We start from the raw sequence: 24,782 nt of genomic DNA, 5'->3' as shown, positions 1-24,782 counted from the left end.
AGCTTTATGACTCTTACCCTTTATAATATTCCAAATGGGGACAATATGGGAATTGATGGATATGTGGCCGGACAGCAGTTTAACGCAGCGTTCCTTTTCTCCAAGGTCCCCTTGTTGCTGCTTAGTATTCCAGTTACCATTCCGAGGCTCAGGCCTTGTTTAATCAGCGTGGTTGTGATTGCTTCCTTGTATCCATGGGTCTCATCTTGAATTCAGTATTTTGCATTACAAATACGCTCTCGGGAGACTGCCAGGATTTATCGTTCCATCTGCCATGGCTTGTTACAGCAGGTTGCCTTGCTTTTTTTTTGTGGACCCCTTCTTTTTTTTTTTTTTTTTTTTTTTTTTTTTGAATGAGAGCGGTTTCTGGGTGATATATACTGCCCCCACCCCTTAACTTGTTCTTATACTGGAGATATGTAGATGGTTGATCCGTAACAAGCTATACCTATATATCAGGAGAGTGTATGAACAGCAATGCCTAATATATGTCTAATAACAGATTTGCGCCCATTGTAACTATTTGATATTAGAGCGACAGGGAAAGCAACTTTTATGCCGCTGCCCTGAGGATGCCGGCTGCCGAGTGTTCTGCCTGTCATACAACAGACTGTATCTACTAACAGGGAAGAAGTGAGGAATTAGACGTTTACTCAGATACCTGTTTTATAAAGGGAGGAGGCTTTTTTTTTATTATCGTGATTATTAGGCTATGTTCACACGGCTTATTTTCAGCCGTTTTTCGGGGTGTAAACGCCTCGAAAAATGGCTGAAAAAAACGGAAGCTGAACGCATCCAAACATCTGCCCGTTGCTTTCAATGGGAAAAACGGTGTTTCGTTCTGATGGGGAGTTCTTTTTATTCGGACGTTTGAAAAAACGGCGCGTAATAAAAAAAAACCCTATATAAAGAAGTGCATGTCACTTCTTGATCCGTTTTTCATTTTATCTATAGAAAAACGGCTCTAAAAACGCATTAAAGAACAGCTGAAAATCAGAGGCTGTTTTTCATTTTGCGTGTGAACATTCCCTTATTCTAATAATGAGACCTGTCCCTTCTCCTCTCTGTGGATTCAATACTGCGGATAGGTGTCCGTGCCGTAGATTCCCTCACACTCCTTCTCTTCATGTCCGTTATACACGGATACTGGCTGGTGACCGGCTCATGCAGCTTTATGTTACCACCGCATGTGTATAAAAATGGCCGGACCATTGTACAGAACAAACACTATTACACTTTGTGTCTCCCTTATGTCCTCATAGATTGTAAGCTCTTGCGAGCAGGGTCCTCACTCCCCAGGTTTGAATTGTAAATTAACTTTGTCACTATGTAATGTCTGATATTGTTTTCATGTTCCCTCTACATTGTAAAGTGCTGCGTAATATGTTGGCGCTATATAAATAAAGATTATTATTATTATTATTATTATGGGCACAGCCATGTGCATGAGACCTTAGTCTGAACATTTATTGGCCATGCTTCTAAGCTTATGTATTTGTTATTATTAGGGCTTGTTCACACATAACGGAATTTCTGCCGAAAATGTCTGCAGCAATTCCGTTGAAACAAGCAGACTTTCCGCTGCCACAAAAACGCACCATTTCCTGCGGTTTTGACTGCAGAAAATCGTGCGTATTTTGCTACATTTTCCACAATGTTGGGCGATGGTGACATCTCTGAAAAACGCAGCAATTCAGTCCACTTTCCGCAGCAGGAATTGACATGCTGCGGTCCGAAAAATACGCACCGCAGGTCAATTTCTGTCCGGAATATTTACGCAGCGTGTGGATGGCATCTGTTAAATCGCATCCACTTTGCTGCTACTGTATTCTGCTGCGTATTTTCCGTCCGAGATTCCAGATGGAAGATACGCAGCAAGTCCGCTATGTGTGGACGAGCCCTTTGTTAGAATCCGGGTGTACATACCATGATGTGCCTGCTCTGGGGCTCCTGCAGTGAGGGGACCCTTTTTAGGTTGGTCTTGTACCCATTTTAATGGGTTGTGAGAACATGCACCAGGACCGCCTGTTGCATTTGGTTTGAAGCGCGCCGGTGTTTTATCTTTATTATGTGCACCCATTCTCTTTGTACATTACTGGTTAGGATGTGGTTCCTGTTCCTGTATGTTGTTTGAAGCTCCGAGTTGTGGGCTGATGGTCTTTGGCCGGGCTTTAGTCATCCCTGTTGCCTGCGAGTCCTGAGCTGCTGAGGTCTCGCTGCCTCTTCCAGGCTTTATCCTCCGCTATCTCCATTTGTTTTGTGTTCAGCGTGTCTGGAGAAGTGAGGGACCGGGGCTTTAGTCTGCAGGGACTGATTGTTTGGGTGTCGGGCACGTTCCCAGATACCGCCGGCTGCACTTCAAATAACTTGTCTTTTACTAGTTAGCGAAATGATGTTATTTCTGAAATGCCAGGCTGTTAATAGGAACAAGAATAGTTCAGTTGTGTTATAAGGAAAGTGGAGCCTGGGGGTACAGACGGGGTGACCTTTGGGATGGCTGACCCAATGTTTCTCCATTGTGATACCCAGAACAATGGGCTTCTTGTGTCGATTTATCTTCTAGATGATATATAACAATATCCGTTCATTGTGGATTTTATGTCTGACGTGAATACCGAGATCTTAATTATCCGATAACTGGTCACCGCTACCTGGCGTACAGGCTGGGGTTATGGTTTTACCTACTGAATTCTGTAAGGGGAAGGAAGAAAGGCGCAATTTCCACTCTAGGATTCTATTCATGCCCACAGACATACAGTGGAAATTCCTAAAAACTTGTCCAGATGTCCTCAGACTTAGGGCCACCAGCCATTGTTTGGGCTGTACCTCAGCATCACGTTGTAGCAGACAGATATAACCCTATAGGGCATATTTGCTAAAACTGGCATACTGAATTGTTGAGTTTAGTTGGGAGTCCCTACGTGTCTTTACTATGGTGCCTCCGTATTTCACCATATTGAAGAAGAAAGCGGTGCCGCCTTGCACCGATTAGACATTAACATATATTCACCTTTCCGGACTATAAACTGTCCCCTAAAAACATCTTAACCTGATTCCTAGGTCTCGGTTCTTGGCCATAACTCCTCTGACACATTCTACAATGAGTAAACATCATACAAGCGAAATATGGAAATTTAGGGCTGGGGGAGGGGGTGATTCCCTTCTGAGCTCGGAGCTGAATCCTCAGGCTAAAACTCTTAAGTGGCAGGAGAACATATGCAATAAATTCTCCTCTTCTATATATTTAAGACGCTTCTATTTCAGGCGCGCTCGTTTATCAGAGTGGACGGGGCGGCTTCTCTTCCTCTGCTCTGAGCTGCTGACGCATTTTGGTTTGAGAATGTTTGGTTTCTACTTTTATAGTTCGCACATAATCAAACCCACTCGGGCTCATTAACCGCTTTACTGGGTCTGGTTCACTGCACTGACTGAGGTTTCAAAGACCACAAAACAGTCCATAGATAAGGCCCAGTTCACACAGAGTTTATTTAGCTCTGTTTTTGAGGCGGAAACCGCATTGGAAACGTCCGAAATCGCCTCCCATTTATTTAAGTGGGAGGAGTTTTTTTTCCCACGAGCAACATGCTCCTTCTTCCCGCGGTTCTGTCTCTGACCTCCTATTAAAATCAATGGGAGGCAGAGAAAGCGTTTTTCGCTGCTCTTTGGGCCTGTGGTGCTCAACGGCCGCGGCAAATAAAAGCCACCAAACGCCGCAAGAAAGTGCAGGCAGGGCAAAATTTGTCTCAAAGTTCCTTCAGAATTTTGCTGCCTGCAAAAAAACTCTGTGTGAACAGGGCCTAACAGTGCAGGAGCGTTATAAGGGGAGCGGCTGAGATCAGTCACACACTGGAGATATGTAACATAAAGTAGTGATCATGGGGGGCAGGGAAGAACACTGCTCAGTGTCTCCCCAGGCTGAAATGGCTGATAACAGGGAGCAATTGATGACCTTTAACTGCGCAGAAATTGAAAAGAAGATGTAAGAAAATCAGCAGGTGGTTCACATCCAATCTTAAAGTGAAAGCGCATTTATTATAAGTGATGTTTTTAATTTTATAGCTGCGCCTTTTGCCATGTTATCTCAGTTAAAGCGCTCAGACCTACAAGTATAATTACAATAATTAGACAAGTAGCAGATAAAATGAGCAGGTCAGGCTCTAATCTCAAATCAATTATCTGCTCTGTGTTAAAGTATATCTCCGAAAATCATTGCAACTCTAAGGATACATATATATGATGTGAACATTTAAAAGAAATAATTATAAGCCAAGATTCTAGCCTGGAATTTCAAAGAAACATTAATCCAGAAATTTAGAAAAAGTGCTTCTAATATCACACGTTACTCTCAGCAGGGATCATGGGGGCAGGGAGGTTTCTACACTCCTCATTATTCATCTCTTTGATAGACCCTATTCTCCCCATCCTCACGTGGCTGATAACAGGTAACAATAGATTGCATGTACTTGCAAAGCAGATAGATCAAAGCTAAATTGCATGGTTACTGTTCCTTTAAGGGCCTGTTCACATCACTGTTCGTTTTTCTCGTTCCGGGGTTCCGTCGGAGGTTTCCGGTTTTCCAACGGAATCAATAGCGGAGTCAACTACGCTATTGATTCCGTCGTAAAACCGGAAACCTGCCAGAATGGTGACGAACGGAAACCATTAGCGATGTTTCCGTCACCATTGAGATCAATGGTGACTGAAACGGAAGCTGTGGTTTCACTTTCACTTTCCGTTGCGGAGTTCACCCGACGGAAACCTCCGACGGAACCCCGTCTATGTGAGCAGGCCCTTAGGTTTCGTTCACATCTGCGTTGGGTTAACGTTCTGACGTTCCGTTGGAGCTTTCCGTTCTGTTTTGCTACGCTATTGCTTCCGGCAAAAAGACGGGTCTAGTGCACAACAGAGACAAACGGAAACCATGGGCACCGGATCCGTCATTATTGAAATCAATGGTGATGTAAACGGAAACCTCTGGTGTCTGTGTCTGTTCTGACTGAAAGCTCAGGCGGAACGTCAGAACGGGACCCCAATGCAGATGTGAACGAAGCCTAAGAGGTGCCCTGGTGCCGGAGGGTACCTATAGCCCCTCTTGCCACATAAGAAGACAGCGGTACTATAAATGGCAAATGACGGGTGTGACGTTCTCTCCTGATGACCAGTGTCTGTAAATTTGGACATGCCACTTATTAATGTGCAGTGATACAGTGTGATCTGTTCCTGGGGTGTTGCAGGATTTCCTCTGTCACCGGCTGGGCATTACTATGGACTGTAGATCGTGAGCCCCTCACATGTATAATCTCCTTGCAGCGAGTCCCTTGTATCACAGAGATGTTGTGTTTACTACAAGAAGATGAATCATAAAGGACGATCTCTTCTCCATTCATTTCCTCTCTGCATTCATAGAACATTCTTTGTATCCACCACAACAATGTATTTAGTGCATGAGATATTTTTGTATGTGGATAAAGGGAGAGCGTTGCCACAAAACCCGGCAGGATCTGTCAGTGAGCGGAGGGGTAAACAGACTGTGCCAGGCTGCTGGGAGCTGCAGACAGCTGGAGCAGGCAGGGTATGAATGAGACTCATCTCCTCCACTGAACAATGCTCTGTACTCTGTGGTCTGTTCAAAGAACTTCACATCAATACAAATAAGGGCTCATTCACACGAACGTAGCCCACCTCAGACGTGAAAAACTGCCGCGATGTCACCGATCTCCCGCAGACTACAGTCTATGGAGGGATGCGTGACACGCAATAAAATAGGACATGTCCTATTTTTCAATGGAGCGTTCATACGCTCCGTTGAAGCAACGGTCGTGTGAACGGCCCCATTGAAGTGCATGAGTCCGTGTGATGGCCGCTGATTTACGTTCGTGTGAATGAGCCCTAAGACAATGAAGATATTGCGCAGGTCGGTATATGGAAAGCGACCGTACATAAGCTTACACTTCGCTTCAGCTGCATTATCACCCATTGTAACCTCATCGTGTGCGACTCAAAATGACATCTCACCTATTTAAAAAAACCTGCGCAATTTTTCCACTTTTTTTTTTTCCTGTTAATAAAGAATAATATAGAAAAAGTTTACAAATGATCTGCTTCTTGAGATGACTCTGAGGCACTATGTATGGATTCCCGCCGAAACTTAACCCACCAATCAGAAAGCTGTCGAACAGGTGTGGAAGGTTCGACAAGAGGCTTGAGCCGGAGGCACCGCTGACCTGTAATTACAGGTAAGGACTATTAGCAACCAAGGGGGAGGGGGACAGCAATAAACCGGGCACTGAAATAACTCAAATACAATAAGAAGGAAAATAGGAAGGGGTGGTCCTGGTCCCGTGTGTCCCTCCTTTTTAAGTAGAGGCAGGGGCCCTTACATTCTTTTCCCCAGTAGGAGAGGGGGTCGATGTGACCTGAAGTCCTGGGTACTCTTATGGGAATGTATTTACGTGTTGCATTCCAGTAGAAGTGATTGGGAATGACGCTGTGTGAAAATTTGATACACAAAAGTCTCATCATGTCAGTGTCAATTGCGCAACTGACGGCTCCATTTAGGGCTGGGCAATTAACGATATTAATTTAATTGCCGTTAACGCAGCTCAAGTTTCTGTTTTACTACAGATTTGTGAAATTGAATGATCTTACGTTCAGCCCTTAGGGTGTATTCAGTTGTTGCGTTTAAGATGCGGTTAAAACTGCATTAAAAGAACACACATTTGATTTTACCGCAGTTTGATGCGTTTTTCCATGTGTTTTAATTTTGTACTGATGACCTATCTACAGGATAGCGTACTAGTATATGATTTTTGGTGGCATGACACCTGGAACCGGCACCGTAAGTGATGCAGTGGTTGGTGCCGGAAGCAAGAGGCTCCGGTCACTGTGTAGCGGCCTTGCTGCTGTACTGCATCTCTGCTCCTATTCACTTGAATCGGAGCAGAGCTGCAGTAACCCAGCATGACTGCTATGCGGTGTACAGAGCCTTTTGCTTCTGGTACCGATCACTGCATCACTTATGGTGACGGAGGGAGCCGGAACAGCTGATCGGTGTGGGGGCCACGTGTCAGATAGGTCATCAGTATGAAAAACTGCCCTATGACCAGACAATCCGCCCTGCATTCCGCTGCACAATTCTGCCTCCCATTCATTTCAATGGGATTCGGATGCTACTTTTTCCCACTAGCTGATTTTCTTCCGCTAGCGGGAAAAAGAAGCGTCCTGCTCGATCTTGGCGCAGATTCCGCCAGAACATCCCGTTGAAGTCAATGGGAGAAGGAATCTTCCTGCCGAAGGCAGGAATAATTCCACGGCGGGACCCGCCACCCAAAATCCACCGTGTGAACAGGACCTTTGCTACCATGCTGGAATGTCATGTAATATTATCTCCCATAAACATCACTTCTCCAAGGGATATTTTTTACTTTTTATAGTTGTGGAACTGTTTATAGGGGACAATATTGCACGACATTCTAGCACAGTAGCGCCACTTAGGCTATGTTCACACAGAGTTTTTTTGCAGGCAAAATTCTGCCTCAAAATTCCGTTTTGAAGTTTGAGGCAGATTTTCCTCTGCCTGCACGCCGATTTTCACAGCGTTTTTCGCCCGCGGCCATTGAGCGCCAATGGCATAAAAAGCAGCGGAATACACTTTCTCTGCCTCCCATTGATGTCAATGGGAGGTAAGAGGCGTAAACGCCCGAAGATAGGACATGTCCCTTCTCTCTCCCGCGAGACGGTTTTACCGCTCGCGGGAAAAAGACGCCTCCGCCTCCCATTGAAATTAGTGGGAGGCATTTTCGGGCCGTTTTTGATGAGTTTTGCGGCGCGGTTTCCACGTCAAAAAACTCGTCAAAAACTCTGTGTGAACATAGCCTTAAGGAGTTTTATTCCTGACTCCACTAAGGCCCCATGCACACAACCATATTTTTTCCCTCTCGTAAATACGTGTCGTTTGTCACACGTTTTTAACCCCTATTTACAGACCCGTGCCCGTAAATACGGGTCCGTTGTCATCCGTATTCCACCCATATTTCCGGACCCGTAAAAAAAGGGGAGCTGGAAATGATGTCACAATCATGTTCAAACCCCTTAAAAGGGTCACATGATCGCTCAGACGCCATTTTCTCTGCTTCTCTTTATTCAAAAATTTAAATCCCCTGACGTCGCCCAGCAAGGCTCCCGTAATTACAGGTGCCCCATAGACTTCTATGGGCTGCCCGTGCCCTAATAACGGCCTGAAATAGGACATGTTCTATATTTTTCAACGGCCCAGGCACCTTCCCGTACGCAAACCGCAAGGTACCCGTGGCCAATAGAAGTCTATGGGCCCGTTTTTACGGTGGTGTGCATGGGGCCTAAGTTGTCATTTTTGAGAAATTTGCTAATATGCAAGCTCCTTAAGGGTATGTTCACACGCTTAACAAAATACGGCTGAAAATACGGAGCTGTTTTCAAGGGAAAACCGCTCCTGATTTTCAGCCGTTTTTTAAGCAACTTGCATTTTCTGCAGCGTTTTTGGAGCTGTTTTTCTATTGAGTCAATGAAAAACGGCTCAAGAAGTGACATGCACTTCTTTTTACGGGGCATCTTTTTACTTGCCGTTATTTAAAAATGAGGCGTAAAATAACGCCCCGTCAGAACAGAACGCCGTATTTCCCTTTGAAATCAATGGGCAGATGTTTGTAGGCGTACTGCTTCCAATTTTTCAAGACTTTTATGGCCCGTGTGACCATACACTAACATTAATATTCACAGACCTTTCCAGAGATCTATTCTGTCATTGTAATGAATGGCATGGTCATCCATAACCGCGACCTACCCTACTAATGACTGGTGCTGCTGCTCCGCTGTCCTAAATTGGTGAAGTAGGGGCAGCTTATTATAGGGATCCCTTTATGACAGGCCTGGGTGTGGATGGCGAGGGGGGTAAGCAGTACACACGTATCACCACATACAGTATAGAAGGGGAGACGAGTCTTATAAATGTAGTAATGTGATCTGTGCAGCGGCTGACTGGCATTTACTTTGGTTTCTGACTTTATTTCAGAACTTTGCCACTTTCCAGCGGTTTTGCTCCAGTCAGCGGTTCGTTCTCTGCTTTATTTCCATCTCTCCTTTCAGAGACTTGTTGGCTTTCTTGAAGGTTGCTCATCAGCAGTTGGTGCTGCTCCCCAGGGGGAATCTTTAACTTTTATTTTGAACTTTTCTTAAAATATAAATCATTGGCTCCGAGTCTTGCGAAGAAATACAAGAAATACTCGTCTCTGTATAAACCCTGAGAGCTCGGCGTTCACCTTGTATTCTGCTTTCTGTACAATCTTGGAAGAAATTTTAGAGATTTTTGGCAAAGAAAAAAACTGCTGAGAGAGAGAGAGGTGTTGGGGTGCGTGGATCAGTATTATTATATATTCAGAGATACATTAATGGGGGGGGGGTGAATGTCAATGATTTATAAAAGCTGAACATTTCCACCATTTACAGACCATGTGACCTCTTATCACCTCATTGTTTTATATGGTCATCTATCATAGTCTTATCTTTGTCCACAATTATCTCGACTGTCTCTATTAGGGCCTGTTCACATCACCGTTCGCTTTCCGTTCCGGGGTTCCAACAGAGGTTTCCGTCGGGTTAACCCCGCAACGGTAAGTTCAAGGCTTATGCCAACATGATTTCCTATGGTATCAATGTCCCAATTCCTACTTAATACAATAATAGTCTCTCCGCTGCGATATGTGGCGTTTCTGTATAAATCCGGATATTTGTGAATGGTTGTTCTAAACGCCCCACCTTTAAAGGAGCCTGAAGCTTATAATAGTGCTGGGGTGATATAAGAGGAGCGGCTGATATCAGTCACATATGATGTAATGTCTCTGGAGGATATAATAGTACTGGAGTGATATAAGAGGAGCGGCTGATATCAGTCACACATATGATGTAATGTCTCTGGAGGATATAATAGTACTGGAGTGATATTAGAGGAGCGACTAATATCAGTCACACATATGATGTAATGTCTCTGGAGGATATAATAGTGCAGGAGTGATATAAGAGGAGCGGCTGATATCAGTCACACATGATGTAATGTCTCTGGAGGATATAATAGTGCTGGAGTGTTATAAGAGGAGCGGCTGATATCAGTCACATATGATGTAATGTCTCTGGAGGATATAATAGTGCTGGAGCGTTATAATAGGAGCGGCTGATATCAGTCACACATATGATGTAATGTCTCTGGAGGTTATAATAGTGCTGGAGTGTTATAAGAGGAGCGGCTGATATCAGTCACACATATGATGTAATGTCTGGAGTATATAATAGTGCTGGAGTGTTATAAGAGGAGCGGCTGATATCAGTCACACATATGATGTAATGTCTCTGGAGGATATAATTGTGCTGGAGTGTTATAAGAGGAGCGGCTGATATCAGTCACATATGATGTAATGTCTCTGGAGTATATAATAGTGCTGGAGTGTTATAAGAGGAGCGGCTGATATCAGTCACACATATGATGTAATGTCTCTGGAGGATATAATAGTACTGGAGTGTAATAAGAGGAGTGGCTGATATCGGTCACACATATGATGTAATGTCTCTGGAGGATATAATAGTGCTGGAGCATTATAAGTGGAGCGGCTGATATCAGTCACATATATGATGTAATGTCTGTGGAGGATATAATAGTGCTGGAGTGATATAAGAGGAGCGGCTGATATCAGTCACACATATGATGTAATGTCTCTGGGGGATATAATAGTACTGGAGTGATATAAGAGGAGCGGCTGATATCAGTCACATATGATGTAATGTCTCTGGAGGATATAATAGTACTGGAGTGATATAAGAGGAGCGGCTGATATCAGTCACACATATGATGTAATGTCTCTGGAGGATATAATAGTACTGGAGTGATATAAGAGGAGCGGCTGATATCAGTCACATATGATGTAATGTCTCTGGAGGATATAATAGTGCTGGAGTGATATAAGAGGAGCGGCTGATATCAGTCACACATATGATGTAATGTCTCTGGAGATATGTGACATAAAGTAGTGATCGTGGACGAGGGAATAGTGAAATGGCTGATAACAGGGAGTAATATATTGTATTCACCTGTCCAATAATCGGCCTCTCCCAAAGCAATGTGTTTGAAAACAGGGAACAATAGATTGCATTCACCGGTCCTACAGTCAGCCGCTTACCTGCCTAAAGTAGCTGATAACAGGGAATAACATGTTTGTAATAAAGCTTTCTCTTATATATCATACAGGCGTGCTACAAACTATAAGATGTTCGAAACCTCTCAAATAAAATCCTGCGGTGTTATGGTAACAAGATCAGCAACGTAAAGCGCGGGGGGGGGGGGGGGGCTGTTGGTCCGCATGCATGTGAGCTGAGGCCGTGTGTATTTCATACATGAGCGGATTTTCACGCCTGATGTGGTAATTGCGGCTTCCTCTCACCATGTTTTTAAGCTCTGGGCCGTCTCTGTGTTTGATGCAAGAAAAGACTGAATCACTTGACCTATTTCTAACTTCCTAATAAACCGCGGCGGAGCTTCAGTGACTGCTGGGAGAAGACGCGTTCCCCTGCCGAATACTCCTGTATGTGAGACTCAATGGGGGGAATCTACGAAGACTGGCGTTTTATCCCGCTGGAGTAAAATGCGCTAAATCTATTAGAAGACGCACGTCTCAATAAATTTGGCGCTTTTTAGGCTATCCGTGCACTACAAACTGAAATTTCTGCCATAATTTTCGCTATTTTCTGGCGTAAATTAAAGTCAATCTGTTGGGCCTTATAAAAAGCGGAGTAAAATTGGAAAAAGGCGCAAATTTGAGCACAAAACAGGGCATGCGCCAAAATTTGCAACAGAAAGTTAGTGCAAATCACAGGAAAAAGTTGAAATGTTCTATAATGTACTGAACTTTTTTTTCTATTATGCAGTTTTAGTTACTCTTCGTTTTGATGAGGTTTGAGGCACAAGATGTCTCCTACCTCAGAGGGCTCCTTCATTATCGTGAATTTGGTGCAGTTTTATTGGTTACCCTTCTAATAGGGAATTTATAAAATATCCATCTGTATTTACCCGACCCCTTGTGTGGACGGAGGACGTTCTATTCTTTTATTCACCCGTCAGTCCGGTTTCCAGTCCTTCTTCTCGTCTCATGATTTGCACTGCGCTCCTTCAGTCGTGACCTTGCTGCAGACACACATCTGACTTGTCGCTTTGCTGAATTTGGTATTTTTTTTGCCATCAGGGCTTTTAGCATTTTATTCCCACAAAGCACTTCAGCTGCAAAGATTCATGGGAGCAGCAGGCAGATTGTTAACCGGCGGGTAAATAAATGTCACTGGAGCGTGCACAGGACCACCAGTCACTCCATGGTGTCTGCAGGCAGCCTGGGAATCCCCACCAGCTCCCTCATTGGGGGCACGGCGCCGTCCTGTCCCCGCTGCATAATGATTGTAATATCGCAACGCTACCAGGAAATATTTATATATGAATTTCTGTTTTTGCCGTTGTTTCAGTAATTTCCTCTAAATTAAATGTATTAATCCCAGATTCCTCTGATGCAAAACAATTACATCTCAACGTCAGAGAGCATTTTAGGCAACTTCAGTTACATTGATGGCTCATCCTTAGTAATGGCCATCAGTGTTCGACCCGGGGGGTTCCGACCCGCCGCCGTGCATGGAACTGCATCTTGCCCCACAGTGGGATGAGTTGCAGCACCAGGCAGAGTCCCGCTTATGGATGAGCCGCTGCGTCTATGTGATCAGTGAAGAGGATGTGGCGCTCTTAGGAGCTCCGCAGCACCTTTATTGTGTTGATCGATGGGGGTCCCAGAGGTCAGTCCCCCAACAATCAAGTATTGATGACCTAGCCTCTGGAAAACCCCTTTAAATTGCGCAATTTGAGAAGTCCATGGAAATTTTAATGCCGGGATTAGGGGCTATTCACATTGCGTTTGTAGTGTATATTGGGGGTTTTTCCCAAGGTATTTCTCAGACTTATGCCACTATATTGGCATACAGTGGCATCCGTCCTCCATAGGCTCCCATGTTAAATGTAAAAAAGTAAACCGCGCGGTATCCGTTTTATTGCAGGATGAATCTGTTTGGATTAGAGCTATTCCACACATTTGAAAAAAAGGTATATCGGCCTGACGAAGGCCAAAATGACGCTCTTTTGGCCCCGTTGTGTGAATGGGGTCCTATGGATATGTTTGACGTATGCAACAGCAGCTTTCCTGGCGCATACGCCAAGCAGACTGCAAACACAGCCTTAGGCCCCATGCACACGGATGTAATTTTGCGGCCGCGATTCACCCGCAAATCTGTAGTTGAATTGCGGCCCCATTCATTTCAATGGGCCCATGCACACGACCGTGGTTTCCACGGTCCGTGCATTGCCCAGGAGCCTGGACCGCAAAAAGAATGGACATGTCTTATTACGGCCGTGTTTTGCATGTGGGCGGCCGCGGGTGACACTCCACAGCCGTCCGAGCCGCAAGTCACGGCCCGTGCACATCATTACGGTCGTGTGAATGAGACCTTACAGTGAAGAATGACACAAGCAGAGCAGTAGATGGGGAGGGTGACTGGAACTTTGTATAATAATGCACTTGTATCTGCCATTCAGGATTTATGGAAAGCTGCATGACCCTACCAATAATAACAATGGCAATTTATATGACCACTATGTCTTTGAAAAGATGGGTGACCGTAATGATGGCCGTTCATGGTGGTCACTTGGCATCTGTTACTTGTGTAGGAATATTCATTGGATTGAACTTCATGCAACTGACTATGAAACCGAGGCGTGAGTCACAGAGTACCTCACCGATGTCCATTGTTCTAGTCCTACACTTCCTGGATTCCCATGGGCATTGACGTCGGCCGGCATTTTTCACAGATATTGGGTACACGTTAACGTGTCCCTGTATTTTCAGCTGCTTGGCACTATTTATAGGGTAGAATTATTGATTTGGTATCTTCAGGTCTGCGGCGTTTACAGCAAACAGGAAGTTGGAGCAGACGCTGAATCTACCGAGGCCGGGGCGAAATTGTCATTAATGGGTACAGAGTGGGAAAGCGAACAGCCTGTAAAGGAACCTGCAAAGCGCCTGTAACAAGCAAATCTTAAGCCGCCTGCCTTGTATTAGCGGTGCCAGGCACTACCCAATTGGATGCCTCAGTAATCCAGCTTTGGGATTTCGCATAGCTCTCAGTCACTTGGCCTTTGTTGTATTTCCAGAGGATTTTTTTGTGCTAAAACCTCAGTTCTGCTTATTCCGAGCGCCTGGAAATATAAGCAGCGTCCCCCAAGTACCTTCACCCCCCCTCCCTCCCCACCGCTTCTTCTCTCTCCACCACAAGAACTGGATTTAAGGTGTTCATCTCCTTCCTGGGGTCTGCACATCCTGATAAAACAGTGGGGCACTGAAATATTTCTCTTCCGCCTCTTGCAGCGTGCCGTTATCAGTCACAAAAATTAGTTTGATGTCTGTGCAGCGCTGGAGATGGTTTAAAACAGTTTAACTTTTATGTATTTAAAGCCTTAAGGGTTTGTCCTGCAACAACTGCATTTATACCGTTTCGAACCCCCTATATAAGTCCATGCAGAGAGACAGCACATGCTTGTCCTGCTCTCTAGTCGATCAGGGACTAAAGGCCCCATGTTCTCGGCAACGATGGGGTCCAAAAGGTCACCCCCCCCCCCAGTTCTTATTGCAGGTTATAAAAATTAAATAGGGATTGTTGTTGTTGTTGGACTATACCTTTATCATTTGGTAATGAGAAGTTCGGCAACTTCCTGATGGACTATTTTCAAGATGTCTGTCACCACATTATAAGTGCCCTGTCTCCTACATAATCTCATCGGCGCTGTAATGTAGATAATAACTGGTTTTAATTTTGAAAAACGATCATTTTTGAGCAAATTATGAACAATTTTAGATTTATGCTAATTCATTTCTTAATGACCAACTAGGCGTGTTTTTACTTTTTACCATCTGGGCGTTGTAAAGAGAAGTCTATGACGCTGACCAATCAGCGTCATACACTTCTCATTGTTCCAGCCCAGCTTCTCTCACTGCACAATCAAACTGTAACACTGGGCTGGAACAATGAGAAGTGTATGACACGGATTGGTCACTGATTGGGCAGCGTCATACACTCCTCTGTACAACGCCCAGTTGGTCAAAAGTAAAAACACGCCCAGTTGGGCATTAAGAAACTAATTAGCATAAATCTAAAATTGCTCATAACTTGCTCAAAAATGATAGTTTTTCAAAATAAAAACCACTGTTATCTTCATTACAGCGCCGATCAGATTATGTAGGAGACGAGGCACTTATAATGTGGTAACAGAGCCAGTAGATCGACTATAGTAAGGAAATTTAGTGCAAATTTGGAATTGCCTTTTAAGCAGTATAGTATATTCTGCAAAGCAGCTGAAGAGTACACCCACACTTTTACCCAGAATGCACTTCACAGGTTGTGTATGGCTCTACAGGAAAAGGTCAAGAATGACAGCTTCTTCTTGTCTCCTCCAAATGAGCGGAAAAAATGAATATTTGTCTGTCAATAAATGTGTGTTTGTGTGTGTACAGTGTCTGAGAGCAGATCATGTGTTCTGTGTGTGTGCCGGGCACTTACCTGTCTAGGTCCCCTGCCCCATCCTTATTGGGGGATACCGAACCTTTCAGCACTCTGGGTCTTCTCTATCTATTATCCGTATTTACGGCAGATTTGACATGTTCTCTGTGGAAATGTCTTCTGTTCTGCCTGTCTTTAAAAAAAACAGCATGAAGATCAACAAGAATTGTAAAAAAAGAAAAACAATGTAAATAGGAGGGGTATGTTTTTGCAATTTATTTTTTGGCAGCAGGCAAAATTACTGTTGCTTTCCCTCCTAAGTGCTACAAAGTGTTTGTGTTGAATCAGATTCTAATGACACCAGGTGTGCAGATTGTGGAGCTCGGCACGTGAAAAGATTGTAAAATCAGCTACCACACTACCCTAGGATCCCAATCCTCCCCATTATTACATCACTAAACCTCAAATGTGATCGGGTGCGCTGAGCGTCATTCCATGTAACATACAGTAAGGTCCAGAATTATTTGGACAGTGACACAAGTTTTGGCATGTTTTTACCAAAACATATTGAAAATACAGTTATATAACAATTATGGGCTTAAAGTGCAGACTCTCAGCTTTAATTTGAGGGTATTCACATCCTAATTTGAGGAAAGGTTTAGGAATTACAGCTCTTTAATATGTAGCTGCCTCTTCAATTAAGCAGGTAAAAGGTCTGGAGTTGATTCCAGGTGCGGCATTTGCATTTGGAAGCTGTTGCTGTGAACCCACAACATGAGGTCAAAGGAGCTCTCAATGCAAGTGAAACCGACCATCATTAGGCTGAAAAAAATGAAGAAATCATACATAAACATTCTGCAAAAGCAAACCAGGAGTTTTTAAGGCAAAGAAGTGGAATATTCTGCAATGGCCAAGTCAATCACCAGATCTCAACCCGATCGAGCTGCATTTCACTTGCTTAAGGCAAAACGTAAGGCAGAAAGACCCACAAACAAGCAACAAGTGAAGACGCTGCAGTAAAGGCCGGGCAAAGCACCACAAAGGAGGAAACCCAGCGTGTGGTGATGTCCATGGGTTCCAAACTTCAGGCCGTCATTTCTTGCAAAGGATTCCACACAAACTTAAAAAAACCATTTTATTTATTTGAATGTTAATTTGTCCAATTAATTTGGAGCCCCTGGAATGAGGCTGTGTAGAAAAAAGGCTGCAATTCCTAAACCTTTCACTGGAGATTTTTGCTCAACCCCTTCAATTAAACCTAAAAGTCTAAACTTCAGTTGTATCTCAGTAGTTTCATTTCAAATCCAATGTGGTGGCAGCAAAACCCAAATCATGAAGATTGTGTCACCTAACTATATGTGTTATCCAACCTACATATTTCACAGCGCTGTACGTATAACTGGTTTATACACATCAGTCCTTGTCCCATTGGGCTCACAAACATCTACCGGTCCAATGCACACACTAGGGCCAATTTCATGGCGAGCCAATGAACCTAATTTAGGTTTAATGTTGGTATATGGAGAAACCTGGGTGACCGAGAGAAAACCCACAAAAACAAGGTCACCATACAAACCCTATGCACATATTACATAGGTCAGATTTGATTTCAGGTCCCCAGTTCTGCAAACTAGATGCTGACTATGGCTATAAGAGCAAAAAGGCAGGCACTGAGAGAAGATTACTCCCATGTGCTAATAGGGACTTGTTATCCTATGGCCGTTTAATGGGATCCTTTACTTCCTGACCTTATTGTGTTTTTACTATTACATGTGCATTTATGACGTGTGGACCATTTTTATAGCAGTGAACCATTCTGGGCACAATGGCCCACATTTAGTAAGACTGTTGTTTTATACACCAGTCTAGGTAAAGAAAGTGATTGGATTGTTTTGCGCCAAATTTGTTAAAAAAACACACGCATTTGTCACATTTCAGCAGTCTGACGGTAAGGAAATCCATGCCTGCAATGAACAGACATAGATTTGCACAACAATTTCAGCAATTTATACTTATTGTACTTAATAAATCTGGCCTAAACGACATCTCCTTAGTGGCCGTGCCAACTTTTCTCGTTACTTTGCAAATTTTCCCAAAAATTTGGTCTAAAATTGTTCTGAACGGCTTTGTAACTCTGGGCCAATATGTCTTTTTTTTTCGGTTTTAGCCGAGTTTTACTGTGAAGAGCTCAGCAGCCCTGGGGTCCCGGGTTCAATTTTGCAATGGAACCATCTCCACATTTATATGGATTTCTTCCTTCAGTGCTGAATGATGTTGGTCACCCATGAGACTAGTTGTAAGGAATAAGACTGTAAGCTCCTGAGGCAAGGAGTGTTGTAAATAGATATATCATCTGTTCTGGTTCTCAGTCCTGCTTCCCCCTAGGAACCTATCCCCACACCACATATAAAAGACTTGTTTCTTAATAGGGTTTCTGGTTCTTCACAGACCTCCTCTGCTTCCGGCTGAATATTTTATAACGGAGGCTGCCGGAGGACGCATTCTCAGTCTTCTGGGGACTGTGGGTTTGATTTGATTATTTTTTTCTTCTTCTCCCCTCTTATCTGTGTTTAGTGTCTAGTTAAACTTGTAACAGGCTGTTAATGTGTGGATGGATTACTTACAGCAGGAGGAGTGTGAAGATTCTGCAGTCCCCAGAGCAGCCGCGCTTACAGCATCTTCAGAGCGGTAAATAAAAGCAAGAAATCTGCGTATTTATCCGTGTCATAAGGACCTGGCACAGTAGAGATTTTGATGGCAGCGGTTGTGACGCGGTCACATGATTGCCACCTATTCCCCGCCGTTTCAGCCTCATCCCTCTCGTCTTCACTCAGCAGCAGATCCTTAACCCATGTCGTCGTCAGGCCGTCGAGTCGCAGGGGAAGCTTCTGAAAGGAGCGTGACCTCCACCAGAGCCTTTTACCATCCGCTATTACTTCAATTTTCACACTATCGATCCAGTTTTTTGTGATTTCTTGGCATACTGAATATAAAGGGTTTTATTCTTCCCAGAGAAGGCTGGACAATTCAATCAATTTATCCTGCGTTACTGTGAAAGTGGTATCTACACCTTAGCGTGACCCCAATACGTGAAATGCAATATTTTAGTTCACGGTGTTCTGGGACCTGTTCAGCCATATTATAATTATTGATTTATCAGGTGCCAAAAGCAGTGATGTGAGCACCTTGGTATACCTGGCCCATATTATAGCTTCTCTCAATTGACTGAGCAAGTAAAAGAAAATCATTGTTCACGGTTATCAGACATTTCAAGCTGGTGCAAGGGTAACTTCGAAAGGATGCCCCCCATGATCACTACTTTGACACATATCTGCAGTGCTGAGACATTTACATCCATATATAACCGGACCTGGGAATTATTGCATAGCAGACCCTCCGCTAAAGGTGGCCATGCCCATTAGATGATAGCTGGACGATTTTGGTGGGACCAGCTGACTATCTAGTGTATATAGGGTCTCCTGGCCCTCCTCCATTGGCATATCTTAGGGGAAAGAGGGATCGGGAATGTTGGATTTCATGTTGGAATACTTGCGGGAGATAAGTCACTGACTGAGGGTTCTGCCATGTGTGAACTCTTCCTAAGGGTTTGTGGAGAATCATGCAAGGAGGTTGCCATCTCTGTGGCTGGTGGATGATAGAATCTAAGAGGACCATTGACATAATAATTTTGCACAAGATATATGATTGTTACATTGAATATCAGAATATATATCAATGATCCAGGGGGAGGAAATATGGGATCAATTCCAATTGTGGATCACAGTTGTTACGTCTGTTCCCGGCTTTAGGATCGGGTTGTACATATTTGTAAATTTCACTTGTCTGTCGTCCGCTGACCTTCGTGATGTCCCTTCACTGACTTTGGTAAATCTGGGAAACTCAGAACATTCTCCTCTGTGTGAAGCAGGCAGCGTGGCACTGTGCTGGGATATGTGCCAGTGCGTGGGGGGGTTTCAAAGGAACCAGGCTCCGAAATGTCTCCAGCTCCGACCACAGCCAGCTCTCCATCCGTGGAAGGAATGGCGTTGATGTAATGCTGCACTTTGCTATTACCTGTGGTTGCTGAACTGCTGAGTACACAGCTCGATGATGGACCTCAGAGCCCAATAGACTCGCACTTCCCCGGTACCGTCCTCCGTTCATTATGGGAAGATCCTGATTAATGATGCATCAAGGAACGGTTCCAAATTACTTTTCCTGCCTGGAACCTCCCAAGTAACCTCTGAGTTTGGCCAATATATTAATATTTCCCAAAAGGAGGGAACGGATCTCCCTTCTGCCATAACTTCTGGAATTGATAGATAATTAACATTTGGCCGCAGATTCACCGACTATCCCCTGACCTGATACACAAGCTGATCCGGTAAGATGAGACGTATTGTAACATTCATAAGTTAACAACTTCCCATCACGCAACCGCACCTGCTACATTTTACACTTTCTGTACACACTTTTATTGGCCACTTGCTACGTTCTTGTGACCTAACATCATATGGCTGACAGGACCGCTCCAAATGGAAGGGTCACCCAGAGTGAATGGCAGATGTGGGAATTCTGGATAACATCTGTGAAAGCAGCAATGGCGGCCATCTAATAGATCTAACTAGCAAACTGTTATTTTTTTTGTACAATCTGATTATAGAAAATGATTCAATGACTTAAAGATACTCAAGATTAAAGTATATATACCATAGACGCAGCATAGACATGAAGAGGTGGGGTTCCAGCTTAGGTTGACCTCAGTCCCTATTGGCGATTATGACCTTGGATAATGGTAAATATGGGAGTGGGACCCTGTCTGGGAATTATACTCCCTCTTTCTATGCCAAGGGATGGGGGGCAGTTCCTTGCTTGAGGGGGTAGTTTTTCTGTGGGGCCTCTTCTCTTTTATGCATGCCCTTGTCTCCTGGTCTACTTAACTCTATCCATGATTTGAGCGTGTGAATTTTTGTGCCAAGTCATTATGTGCAATGTGCAGGATTACTGGAGTGACGTGAGTTTTCCATAGCAAATCGAGAATGTGACAGTGCTTCCAGTGGGACCTATTTTGCTCTTTGTAGATTCACTTTGGCTCATGTTTAAAATAAAACCCTTCAAATGCACAAACATATCACACAATCATAGCCGGTATCCAGGAAATCGGACGCTATAATAAGAGAGGAATTCATAGAGTGAGAGTTTACTTGGCCGGCTCTTGCAGAGTTCCTCGGCATACATTATGTAATGAGAGTAACATTTTGAAATGATTAAGTCTATAAAATGATCTTCTGGTGTCACTGGAAACAACGTTACTTTTTCCGTCAAATAATTTAGTGCCACTTTTGGCACAGAAAGAGGCTGTTAATCAGTTTATAGAGGCAACGTCTGGGGCTGCAGGACGGCTGCTTTGTACAGAGCTCTGCTACATCGAGCACAAAGAAAGAGGATGCTGCAAAATCAAACATAGACTAATATAAGTTGTAATAAATATATATTAAAGACAGGGTGGGTTTATGGGGTGGCGAACTGGACAACTGCTCAGGGATCCCAACTCCTAATGGGCCACCCGTTCACAGGAACCCCAGTATTTAATGGTGTGTGGATTCATTGACATGAATTGAGGCATTATACAGAAAGGAGGCATTACTTAGATACTTCATATTATTTGACCACTATATGGGGGTATTATGAGGGCTGTATATGGCAGTATTATTTTTTGTATGCACCAGCAACTAGATTTACGAAGTGCTGCTTTTTCTCTACATATATATATATATATATATATATATGTGTATGTGTGTGTGTGTGTGTGTGTGTATATATATATATATATATATATATGTATGTATTATCCTCCATCTATATATATATATATATATATATATATATATATAATATATATTCTCTTCAATTGGGAAGGTCTTTTTTAAGGTGGTTTTAGACTTCTTATAAAGCCCCACTTTGTATCCTGTGCCAGTATATAAGATACGATGGTGCCGGAGATATTGAGATCGGGCTCCACCAGCAAAATGACTTTCAAAATTCTAAAACTCCATATTTCTTTCCCTGTGGATATTGTTAGACCCGGCAGTCCTATACTTGCACCATGTTACCAACTAAGCCTTTATAAGTTCTTTATGTATAATACAAAGTGCTTCCATTTCTTGTGGCCTAGTAACTTTCTGGCCGCTGCCGGTGGTCCGCTCCTGTGCCAGAACTGCTTAGATTTTGTTTCAGGGAATGAGTTCATATGAAAGTGATCAGTCTTTGTACATGAATAATAGAAAGAGCCTCCTTCATTAATAATGTCTTCCTTCTGTTGCTCCCCAGGAAATCATGGAGTGGAGATGACAGTGCGACATCTGTTCATCCATAGATTTTGGGGGCAGGGGGGGACATGCGGTGGACTCGTATTTTCTTGGGTTCTGTGGTTACACATCTACATTGAATTGAATGCCTTTATAGTGGAATGTGGGAGCTAAGCCACTTAGGGGCCAGGAGCCCCCTCCACTCTGCACTGGTTATCTGTATAGAAAGTGGTGTAAGCATAAAGGTTGCAAAGGTTGCATTTACAATTGGAGCTCTAGCCGCTGTGGCTTAGGGCCCATAGGCATAATGTCACCATTATACCTTCATATATATAATTCCCTATTATGACATTATGGACAGCTTGGCATGGACCCGGGTAAAGGTTTTGCATAGGGGCCCTGGAACATCTATGCATCTGGTATGGAGGACTGTAAGCTCTGCTCCGGGGTGATCCCGCTGATGTTCTTAATGGAATCTGTCATGTAACCATGAGCGGTAGACAAAGGCTGGATCCTGCGTCCAATGTGACAGGAGGATGAATGATTGACAGGCCGGGCGGTGTGCAGGTGGAGGATTCACAGGGGATGAGTAGGATGATAATTGACTTGTTCCAGGATAATACAATGTTTTGTGATCATTTATACCGGTTACACATTGCCAGCGATGATCACTGTTATTTTGGACGGTTTCGAACTCTTAACTTATATTTATGCCAATCGACTGTAAAATAAACAGGTTGCTGTATAATGCAGTATTCCCATCCTCCCAATATATATATATATAGCCAAGGTTTACTATGTAACACAAGAGGTGGCCTGATATATACTGCTGCCGCAAAATGTCTATCTATCTATCTATCTCATATCTATCTATCTATCTATCTATCTATCTATCTCATTATCTATCTATCTATCTATCTATCTATCTATCTATCTATCTATCTATCTATCTATCTATCTATCTATCTATCTCATATCTATCTATCTCATATCTATCTATCTCATATCTATCTATCTCATATCTATCTATCTCATATCTATCTATCTCATATCTATCTATCTCATATCTATCTATCTCATATCTATCTATCTCATATCTATCTATCTCATATCTATCTATCTCATATCTATCTATCTATCTATCTATCTATCTATCTATCTATCTATCTATCTATCTATCATCTACAAAAATAGAATCCAGCAGCACAGGCTTAAATGAAAGGGGGTGCAAGCCTTCGGGAACTGACCACTGTCCCTCTAGATAAAAAGCAGTAAATAGGCAGCACTCACACAGACTTATAGTGAAAAAAGAGGGTGCTTTATTGACCGCAAAAGTGCAATGTTTCGGCTCACACAACCTGAGCCTTTCTCAAACAGGCTCAGGTTGTGTGAGCCGAAACGTTTCACTTTTGGGGTCAATAAAGCACCCTCTTTTTTCACTATAAGTCTGTGTGAGTGCTGCCTATTTACTGCTTTTTATCTATCTCATATATATCTCTTTATCTCTCTCTCTCTATCTCACTATATCTATCTCTCTGTCTCTCTCTTTCTCTTTATCTCTTTCTCTTTACCTCTTTCTCTTTATCTCTCTATCTCTTTTTCTATCTCTCTCTATCTCTATCTCTCTATATCTCTATCTACCTCTATCTATCTCTTTCTCCCTATCTATCTCTTTTTCTATCTCTCTCTATCTCTATCTCTCTCTATCTCTATCTACCTCTATCTATCTCTTTCTCCCTATCTATCTCTTTATCTATCTCTTTATCTCTCTCTCTTTATCTTTCTCTCTTTCTTTATCTCTCTCTTTCTCTCTCTATCTCTCTCCTTCTATCTCTCTCTCTATCTCTATCTCTATCTCCATCTACCCAATATGGCTTTGATAACCACATGCACCGAGGTTGCCTCACAGTTTTCCTAAACTTCTGGCTTGTAACTCACATAGTTATTTTTCTCCAGCTCCCGTATGACTGCAGGAGTCCGGGAGTTCTGGGTGATGACTCCTGTGGGAGCTGTAATGGCTGAATAATTTTTTAAACAATGTGATAGAAGAGGATATCTCAAGGACTGTGTTGTTTTCTGCATTTTTGGACTAAGCGCTCCTTTGTTATTGTTTTTCTTGCTCCATATTCTCCTGATGCATCAGATTCTAACCTCTCTGTTCTGTTCTATGCAGGAGTGCGTCTAACACTACACCGCCGGATGAATTGACCACCTTACGCCAGGCCTGGAGAGGAGACCGCTTATAAATATGGTGCCTTACTCCCCCCAGACCCAGATCATCGTCCTGGCACTGCTCCTCTTCTCTACTATCACCGCCACTGAAGCAGACAGTAAGTTCCCATCGTGTCCCCTCTTTATTACACTATTACATTGTTCTGCACCATAATTCAGCATGGAAACAAATTCAGTGTCTGGTGAGCCCAATAATGGAGCCGGTGAAGGTTCTGATCCCAATGTCAGTTTCCGCTGCATGCACTATTCTATGTAGCAGTAGTAGGGATGGTTGAGCCCTATGTAAAACTCTTACTATATTGGCTATTTTCAAGAGGCACAGGAACCCAGCTCTATGACGTCCACATTTTTAGTCTGTTTTGAGGCTCTTTGCACTGCAGCCCATCCATGTACATGGGTGTTAGTACACATAATTTTGAGGAAATCTTGCAATACAATTTATTAGGCCCTCAAGTTTCTCCGTATTCAGGCATTGTCCTGTCTGTCCTGGATCTACCAGGAGATTAGAAATTGTGTTTTAATACATGTACTCATTGAGTAAGGCTATGTTCACACGGAGTATTTTGGGGGAGGAATATCTGCCTCAAAGCTCCAAACGGAATTTTGAGGCAGATATTCCTCCCCCAAAATACTCCG

At 43.4% G+C, this 24,782-nt stretch overlaps 1 protein-coding gene across 17 annotated transcripts in view; it reads left to right on the top strand.

Moving 5' to 3' along the window:
• PTPRF (protein tyrosine phosphatase receptor type F) overlaps positions 1-24,782 on the top strand; it is a 717,955-nt gene that overhangs the window by 504,881 nt on the left and 188,292 nt on the right. For all 17 annotated transcript variants that reach the window (XM_075832637.1, XM_075832636.1, XM_075832645.1 and 14 more), the window contains one exon: positions 24,088-24,244. In XM_075832637.1, coding sequence (XP_075688752.1) covers positions 24,163-24,244 — 82 coding nt within the window. In that variant the 5' untranslated portion in view covers positions 24,088-24,162. The remainder of the gene's footprint in view (positions 1-24,087; positions 24,245-24,782) is intronic.

Source organism: Rhinoderma darwinii, chromosome 7 (assembly GCF_050947455.1).
Source record: "Rhinoderma darwinii isolate aRhiDar2 chromosome 7, aRhiDar2.hap1, whole genome shotgun sequence".
Classification (NCBI taxonomy): domain Eukaryota; kingdom Metazoa; phylum Chordata; class Amphibia; order Anura; family Rhinodermatidae; genus Rhinoderma; species Rhinoderma darwinii.
The sequence above is the reverse complement of the archived record's forward strand: the minus strand, read 5'-3'. Positions and strand labels throughout refer to the sequence as shown.